The following is a 9,502-nucleotide window of genomic DNA, read 5'->3' as shown; positions in this document are numbered from 1 at the left end:
ACGAAGAGGAACAGCCTACTTTCTGATACAGAAAGCATTGATGTGTACTGAACCTGTCACACGTAATAAAACGTAGTGCTCTATGATAAACTGCGTCCAATGGCTTCAATACAGTGGCTGCTGCATTCATATAAACAATATCAGCATAATCGATAACCGCTATGAATGTCGACTGATTCGTTTTCTGCTATTTAATGAAAGGCATGGCCTATTCCTATAAAGGAAGCCCATTTGAATTCTTAACTCGTCAATATGTGTTTTGAAAGATAGCTTTTCATCAATCCAGATGCCCAGATATTTATAAACAGGGACACGATCAATGTGGGCACCTCCTAATTTACATATTCATACATACAGTATGCATCATCAGATACATATTTTCACGTTTTGGAAAATAACACACACTGAGTATACAAAACATTAAGAACAACTGCTCTTTCCATGACATAGACTGACCAGGTGAAAGCTATGATCGCTTATTGATGTCACTTGTAAAATCCACTTCAATCAGTGTAGTGAAGGGGAGGAGACAGGTTAAAAAAAGATTATTAAGCCTTGAGACAAAGGCTTTCTGCAATGCAATTAAGGCAGATTGTAGCTCTGAAAGAGCATGCTCAACAGTGGTGGCAATAGCATACACACCAGTGTCATCTGCATATATATATACAGTGGGGAAAAAAGTATTTAGTCAGCCACCAATTGTGCAAGTTCTCCCACTTAAAAAGATGAGAGAGGCCTGTAATTTTCATCATAGGTACACGTCAACTATGACAGACAAATTGAGAAAAAAAAATCCAGAAAATCACATTGTAGGATTTTTTATGAATTTATTTGCAAATTATGGTGGAAAATAAGTATTTGGTCACCTACAAACAAGCAAGATTTCTGGCTCTCACAGACCTGTAACTTCTTCTTTAAGAGGCTCCTCTGTCCTCCACTTGTTACCTGTATTAATGGCACCTGTTTGAACTTGTTATCAGTATAAAAGACACCTGTTCACAACCTCAAACAGTCACACTCTAAACTCCACTATGGCGAAGACCAAAGAGATGTCAAAGGACACCAGAAACAAAATTGTAGACCTGCACCAGGCTGGGAAGACTGAATCTGCAATAGGTAAGCAGCTTTGTTTGAAGAAATCAACTGTGGGAGCAATTATTAGGAAATGGAAGACATACAAGACCACTGATAATCTCCCTCGATCTGGGGCTCCACGCAAGATCTCACCCCGTGGGGTAAAAATTATCACAAGAACGGTGAGCAAAAATCCCAGAACCACACGGGGGGACCTAGTGAATGACCTGCAGAGAGCTGGGACCAAAGTAACAAAGCCTACCATCAGTAACACACTACGCCGCCAGGGACTCAAATCCTGCAGTGGCAGACGTGTCCCCCTGCTTAAGCCAGTACATGTCCAGGCCCGTCTGAAGTTTGCTAGAGTGCATTTGGATGATCCAGAAGAGGATTGGGAGAATGTCATATGAAACCAAAATATAACTTTTTGGTAAAAACTCAACTCGTCGTGTTTGGAGGACAAAGAATGCTGAGTTGCATCCAAAGAACACCATACCTACTGTGAAGCATGGGGGTGGAAACATCATGCTTTGGGGCTGTTTTTCTACAAAGGGACCAGGACGACTGATCCGTGTAAAGGAAAGAATGAATGGGGCCATGTATCGTGAGATTTTGAGTGAAAACCTCCTTCCGTCAGCAAGGGCATTGAAGATGAAACGTGGCTGGGTCTTTCAGCATGACAATGATCCCAAACACACCGCCCGGGCAACGAAGGAGTGGCTTCGTACGAAGCATTTCAAGGTCCTGGAGTGGCCTAGCCAGTCTCCAGATCTCAACCCCATAGAAAATATTTGGAGGGAGTTGAAAGTCTGTGTTGCCCAGCGACAGCCCCAAAACATCACTGCTCTAGAGGAGATCTGCATGGAGGAATGGGCCAAAATACCAGCAACAGTGTGTGACAACCTTGTGAAGACTTACAGAAAACGTTTGACCTGTGTCTTTGCCAACAAAGGGTATATAACAAAGTATTGAGAAACTTTTGTTATTGACCAAATACTTACTTTCCACCATAATTTGCAAATAAATTCATAAAAAATCATACAATGTGATTTTCTGGATTTTTTTTCCTCATTTTGTCTGTCATAGTTGACGTGTACCTATGATCAAAATTACAGGCCTCTCTCATCTTTTTAAGTGGGAGAACTTGCACAATTGGTGGCTGACTAAATACTTTTTTTCCCCACTGTATATATATATTACATGCATGTATATTTTTTGTATAGACTGTAAAAAGTACAGGACCTAAAATTTACGTTTATTGTATAAGACACCTTAATGCATACTTTTAAATTATATTATGTGTGCTAAATAAAAGGAAATATATTTAAAAAATTTCTTTAAAGATTTTTTTTTTGGTACTAATGTTACTGTCCCCACTACAACAACAAAATACTTAAATACATGGTATTTTATTCATACCATTTAGGGTGTGTTCATAAATTGCCTCCAGTGTGTCAGAGTGCGCTCTGGGTCATTCATAAATTCAGAGCTTTGTCAGATTGTCTGTTCATAAATTCTGAGCTCTCGGAATGTTCAGAGTGCACACTGGACGCTCTGGCCGAGAAGTAGGGTTGATCCAAGCGTTCTGATCTCACAACAGCAGTCAAGCTAACTGGCTTAAAGTTGGCTAGCTTGCTAGCTACTTCCACACCCAAATGAGAGAACATCTCACTCTGACCGTTATACTCGCCCTAGCAGAGTTTTCGTGTTATCTAAAACATTCGTGACTGTAACTGTGCTGCTGGCAACAATTGAATAACGTTTTTTTGGCAACGTTTACTGACTGGTCATATTCAACGGGTGTTGCACATTTGTAAATTCATCACTTATTCTGCACTCTGGCACACTCAGACAAGAGTGCTCTGAAATCGGAGTAGATAGCCAGAGTCACCCTTAAAGCTGCTATATGTAACTTTTTGGGCGATCCCAACCAAATTCACATAGAAAGGTCTGTAATTCTCATTGAAAGCAGGTCTAAGAAGCAGCAGATCTGTTCTATGTGCGTTATTTATATGCATCCTGTTCTTAAGTTTAGTTTTTGCATCTTTTACTTTTGGTGTTGTACCCCAGCTTCCAACAAGCTGAAAATACAATATTTTTGGTTATGGAAAATATATTTCACAGTGGTTTAGATGGTACAATGATTCTCTACATTATACTTGTATAATGTTTTGTCACATAAACTGAAATTAGGCAAACCATTCGAATATTAGCAACCAGGAAATGGCGGAGTGATTTCTGCATAGTGCATATTTAATTGAAATACTGTAGAATTCCATTGATTCCTATGGAGGACTCTCATTGGCAAATACATAGCATCAGCAATCCAGGTTTTATATTTTTTACTGTCTATGGTTTGCATACATCATTGGTCGTGACCAACCAGACCCATACTTTATGAAAAGCGACCAATGATGTATGCAATCCCTTAAGGGTTGTTTCTTTAAGCATTTAGCCAGCTAACTTACTCCGGTTGTCAAAAATTAAAAATATCCGGTTGACCTTTAAAATTTGTTAGCAGCTTTCCTCTTGCGAACTTCACGAGCTAACTGAGTGGATCGCACACTGAACATGAGTTTCAGTAACGTTAGCTAAACGAACGCAGACAGAGAAACAAGGGCAAGGACAATTCGGAAAGGAGCGTTGAAACACGTTTGTTGGCCTGTCTGAAAGCGATATTGGAAATGTTTTCCTTGTCAACAACAGTCCAACCACAGGTAAGAAACTAACTAACGTAAGCTAGCCATTGAGTGTTGATGTTTACCAGTTAGCTAGCCATAGTTGTGCTAAGCTAACCTTATCAAGCTGTCAGTCCATTCTTCGCAGGAGATAGTTATTGAGCAGTTAGTAAGGGATATCTTGCCAATTTCACCAGGGTTTTAAAATATACTTTCACCGGTCAACGTTAGCTAGGTAGTTAACTAGGTAGCTGAGTTACTAGCGAACGTTAGCTAGCATAGGCGAATGTTTGTTTGTCTGCTGCTGCAACACAGCAGAAATGCTAAAACTGCGCCAGTCAGGCACTGTGCTGTTCCTGGGTAATGGCAACAATCTAGCTAACTAGCTGAAGTCAAAGTTGACGGTACAAGCCAAGATGTAAATACTTTTGCAGACCATAAACAGAAGAAACTCTTCAATTGTAGCTACCTTATGCTATTATCGTAACATCAGGTGGATAGCTTGTTACATTGCAACGAGGTCAGGGGTCTGCAGAATATTATCACGAGGGCCTTATTTTGGTGCACCTGTAGGCTACATAGCTGCTATTAATCTCTCGTGGACAGATGAAACGGCGAGAATCTATCAAGGCTCACGACGTGGAATTGTGTGAATACGAGCGGTAGTATTTCCTTGTTTGGGGTTTTCCTCCATTATTTGGACGTATCAGGATTGGGCAAAGGCGGTGCTTAAACTAGTGTGGTGATTTCCAAGGCCTTGTGCGGACGATAAACGGTTTCCACTAGATTCTACAGCCACAAAGTCCAAGTTGGCTTTAGTGTTGCCAGGCAGTTGACGTATGACGCCTCCTGGCGGCCATGTTGTAAGACCACCACATCATCAATTATTTCGACAACAGCTGGCTGCCGTTTTACAGGCTCCTAACCGATTGTGCTATTGTGTGTGTGTGTTTTTTCGTGTTATTTTTAACTTATTTTGTACATAATGTTTCTGCCACTGTCTCTTATGACCGAAAAGAGCTTCTGGATATCAGGACAGCAATTACTTACCTTGTACTGGATGAAGATTTTTTCTTTAACGAGTCGGACACAAAGGATTTACTTCAGACAGCCGACAAGGCCAAAATCCCCGTCATTCTCATGAAGAAGAGACAGAGATATCTGGGACGTAGGTCAGGGTGCCTTGTAAGGATCTGACGGCGAGTGGGTAAACTGCCTCTACCATCAGTCCTATTAGCCAACGTACAATCATTGGATAATAAAATGGATGAGCTCCGATCAAGAATATCCTACCAACGGGACATTAAAAACTGTAATATCTTATGTTTCACCGAGTCGTGGCTGAACGACGACATGGATAACATACAGCTGGCGGGGTTTTCGGTGCATCGGCAAGATAGAACAGCTGCCTCCGGTAAGACAAGGGGTGGTGGTCTGTGTATATTTGTAAATAACAAAATCTAATATTAAGGAAGTCTCAAGGTTTTGCTCTCCTGAGGTAGAGTATCTCATGATAAGCTGTAGACCACACTATTTACCAAGAGTTTTCATCTATATTTATCGTGGCTGTCTATTTACCGCCACAAACTGATGCTGGCACTAAGACCGCACTCAACGAGCTGTATAAGGCCATAAGCAAACAAGAAAAGTGCAGAAACACTTAAATCAGTTTTACCTAATTTCTATCAGCATGTTAAATGTGCAACCAGAGGGGAAAAAAAACTCTAGACCACCTTTACTCCACACACAGAGACATGTACAAAGCTCTCCCTTGCCCTCCATTTGGCAAATCTGACCATAATTCTATCCTCCTGATTCCTGCTTACAAGCAAAAACTAAAGCAGGAAGTACCAGTGACTCGCTCAATACAGAAGCGGTCAGATGACGCAGATGCTAAGCTACAAGACTGTTTTGCTAGCACAGACTAGAATATGTTCCGGGATTCTTCCGATGGCATTGAGGAGTATACCACATCAGTCACTGGCTTCATCAAGAAGTGCATCGATGACGTCGTCCCCACTGTGACCGTACGTACATACCCCAACCAGAAGCCATGGATTACAGGCAACATCCGCACTGAGCTAAAGGGTAGAGCAGCCGCTTTCAAGGAGCGGGACTCTAACCCGGACACTTATAAGAAATCCCGCTATGCCCTCCGACGAACCATCAAACAGGCAAAGCGTCACTACAGGACTAAGATTGAATCGTACTACACCGTCTCCGACACTCGTCGGATGTGGCAGGGCTTGCAAATTATTACAGACTACAAAGGGAAGCACAGCCGCGAGCTGCCCAGTGACACGAGCCTACCAGACAAGCTAAATTACACCTATGCTCGCTTCGAGGCAAGCAACACTGAAGCATGCATGAGAGCATCAGCTGTTCCGGACGATTGTGTGATCACGCTCTCCGTAGCCGATGTGAGTAAGACCTTTTAAACAGGTCAACATTCACAAGGCAGCAGGACCAGACGGACTACCAGGATGTGTACTCCGAGCATGCACTGACCAACTGGCAAGTGTCTTCACTGACATTTTCAACCTGTCTCTGACTGAGTCTGTAATACCAACATTTTTCACTAAGGTAACCTGCCTAAATGACTACCGACCCGTAGCACTCACGTCTGTAGCCATGAAGTGCTTTGAAAGGCTGGTCATGGCTCACATCAATACCATTATCCCAGAAATCCTAGACCCACTCCAATTTGCATACGGCCCCAACAGATCTAGATATGATGCAATCTCGATTGCACTCCACACTGCCCTTTCCCACCTGGACAAAAGGAACACCTACATGAGAATGCTATTCATTGACTACAGTTCAGCGTTCAAAACCTTAGTGCCCTCAAACTCATCACTAAGCTAAGGACCCTGGGACTAAACACCTCCTTCTGCAACTGGATCCTCGACTTCCTGAAAGGGCCACCCCCAGCTGGTAAGGGTAGGTAACAACACATCTGCCACACTGATCCTCAACACGGGGGCCCCTCACGGGTGCGTGCTCAGTCCCCTCCTGTACTCCCTGTTCACCCATGACTGCATGGCCAAGCACAACTCCAACACCATCATTAAGTTTGCAGATGACACAACAGTGGCAGGCCTGATCACCGACAACCTATAGGGAGGAGGTCAGAGACCTGGCCGTGGGGTGCCAGGATAACAACCTCTCCCTCAACGTGACCAAGACAAAGGAGATGATTAAGGACCATTCTCATCGACGGGGCTGTAGTGGAACAGGTTGAGAGCTTCAAATTCCTTGGTGTCCACATCACCAACAAACTAATATGGTCCAAGCACACCAAGACAGTCGTGAAGAGGGCACGACAAAGCCTATTCCCCCTCAGCAGACTGAAAAGATTTGGCATGGGTCCTCAGAACCTCAGAAAGTTCTACAGCTGCACCATCGAGAGCATCTTGACTGGTTGCATCACCGCCTGGTATGGCAACTGCTCGGCCTCCGACCGCAAGGCACTACAGAGGGTAGTGCATACGGCCCAGTACATCACTGGGGCCAAGCTTCCTGCCATCCAGGAGCTCTATACCAGGCGTTGTCACAGGAAGGCCCTAAAAATTGTCAAAGACTCCAGCCACCGTATTCGTGGACTGTTCTCTCTGCTACCGCACGGCAAGCGGTACCGGAGCGCCAAGTCTAGGTCCAAAAGGCTTCTTAACAGCTTCTACCCCCAAGCCATAAGACTCTGACTATTTGCATTGTCCCCCCCCACCCTCTTTTACGCTGCTGCTACTCTTTGTTTACTATCTATGTATAGTCACTTTACCTCTACCCACATGTACATATTACCTCAATTACCTCGACTAACCTGTGCCCCCGCACATTGACTATGTACCGGTACCCCCTGTATATAGCCTCGCTACTGTTATTGTACTGCTGCTCTTTAATTCTTAGTTATTTTTTTATTTTTATTTTTATTTTTCTACTTATCTATTTTTTACTTCGGTTTATTTTAGTAAATACTTTCTTAACACTTAATTTTCTTAAAACTGCATTGTTGGTTAAGGGCTTGTAAGTAAACATTTCATTGTAAGGTCTACACCTGTTGTATTCGGCGCATGTGACAAATAAAATGTGATTTGAACGATGCCTAAAACTAGTTGATTCATCACCACAGTCAATTTCTGTGCAGTATTTGGTTGCCCTAACAAGGCAGAAAATAAATATACATATTTTTACAAATTACCCTTATCTCATGAAACAGCAATGAGATAAGACTCAAGAACTGTCAGAAAAGCGAAGAAACATTTTTGCCCGTCAAGACCTGAATCTACTGGTAAGTCTGATCGATTTCGAGTTTAGTTTCGCTGCTAACCAGGTGTTAACAACAAGACTAAGTTAGCCAACATTAGCTAGCAAGATAGCTTGTAGTCTGTCTCTTACATAGGCGGCGCGTGAGTCAAGTTTTTGGGAACCTACAGTGAGGGGAAAAAGTATTTGATCCCCTGCTGATTTTGTACGTTTGCCCACTGACAAAGAAATTATCAGTCTATAATTTTAATGGTAGGTTTATTTGAACAGTGAGAGACAGAATAACAACAAAAAAATCCAGAAAAACGCATGTCAAAAATGTTATAAATTGATTTGCATTTTAATGAGGGAAATAAGTATTTGACCCCCTCTCAATCAGAAAGATTTCTGGCTCCCAGGTGTCTTTTATACAGGTAACGAGCTGAGATTAGGACAAGACAAGATTGTAGACCTACACAAGGCTGGAATGGGCTACAAGACCATCGCCAAGCAGCTTGGTGAGAAGGTGACAACAGTTGGTGCGATTATTCGCAAATGGAAGAAACAAAAGAACTGTCAATCTCCCTCGGCCTGGGGCTCCATGCAAGATCTCACCTCGTGGAGTTGCAATGATCATGAGAACAGTAAGGAATAAGCCGAGAACTACACTGGAGGATCTTGTCAATGATCTCAAGGCAGCTGGGACCATAGTCACCAAGAAAACAATTGGTAACACACTACGCAGTGAAGGACTGAAATCCTGCAGTGCCCGCAAGGTCCCCCTGCTCAAGAAAGCACATATACATGCCCGTCTGAAGTTTGCCAATGAACATCTGAATGATTCAGAGGAGAACTGGGTGAAAATGTTGTGGTCAGATGAGACCAAAATCGAGCTCTTTGGCTTCAACTCAACCCGCCGTGTTTGGAGGAGGAGGAATGCTGCCTATGACCCCAAGAACACCATCCCCACCGTCAACAATTGAGGTGGAAACATTATGCTTTGGGGGTGTTTTTCTGCTAAGGGGACAGGACAACTTCACCGCATCAAAGGGACGATGGACGGGGCCATGTACCGTCAAATCTTGGGTGAGAACCTCCTTCCCTCAGCCAGGGCATTGAAAATGGGTCATGGATGGGTATTCCAGCATGACAATGACCCAAAACACACGGCCAAGGCAACAAAGGAGTGGCTCAAGAAGAAGCACATTAAGGTCCTGGAGTGGCCTAGCCAGTCTCCAGACCTTAATCCCATAGAAAATCTGTGGAGGGAGCTGAAGGTTCGAGTTGCCATACATCAGCCTCAACCTTAATGACTTGGAGAAGATCTGCAAAGAGGAGTGGGACAAAATCCCTCCTGAGATGTGTGCAAACCTGGTGGCCAACTACAAGAAACGTCTGACCTCTGTGATTGCCAACAAGGGTTTTGCCACCAAGTACTAAGTCATGTTTTGCAGAGGGGTCAAATACTTATTTCCCTCATTAAAATGCAAATCAATTTATAACATTTT

At 43.2% G+C, this 9,502-nt stretch overlaps 1 protein-coding gene across 2 annotated transcripts in view; it reads left to right on the top strand.

The window, feature by feature from the left end:
• Positions 1 to 3,351: 3,351 nt before the first annotated feature.
• Positions 3,352 to 9,502, top strand: part of LOC311150838 (ATP-dependent zinc metalloprotease YME1L1-like) — a 43,954-nt gene continuing 37,803 nt past the window's right edge. The window contains exon 1 of one of the 2 annotated variants that reach the window (XM_084188385.1): positions 3,352 to 3,791. In XM_084188385.1, the coding sequence (XP_084044511.1) occupies positions 3,759 to 3,791 (33 nt within the window). In that variant the 5' untranslated portion in view covers positions 3,352 to 3,758. The remainder of the gene's footprint in view (positions 3,792 to 9,502) is intronic. The other variant, XM_084188386.1, reaches the window with a different exon arrangement.

This window comes from Coregonus lavaretus, assembly GCF_964263955.1.
Source record: "Coregonus lavaretus genome assembly, chromosome: 23".
Taxonomy (NCBI): Eukaryota; Metazoa; Chordata; class Actinopteri; order Salmoniformes; family Salmonidae; genus Coregonus; species Coregonus lavaretus.
The sequence above is the reverse complement of the archived record's forward strand: the minus strand, read 5'-3'. Positions and strand labels throughout refer to the sequence as shown.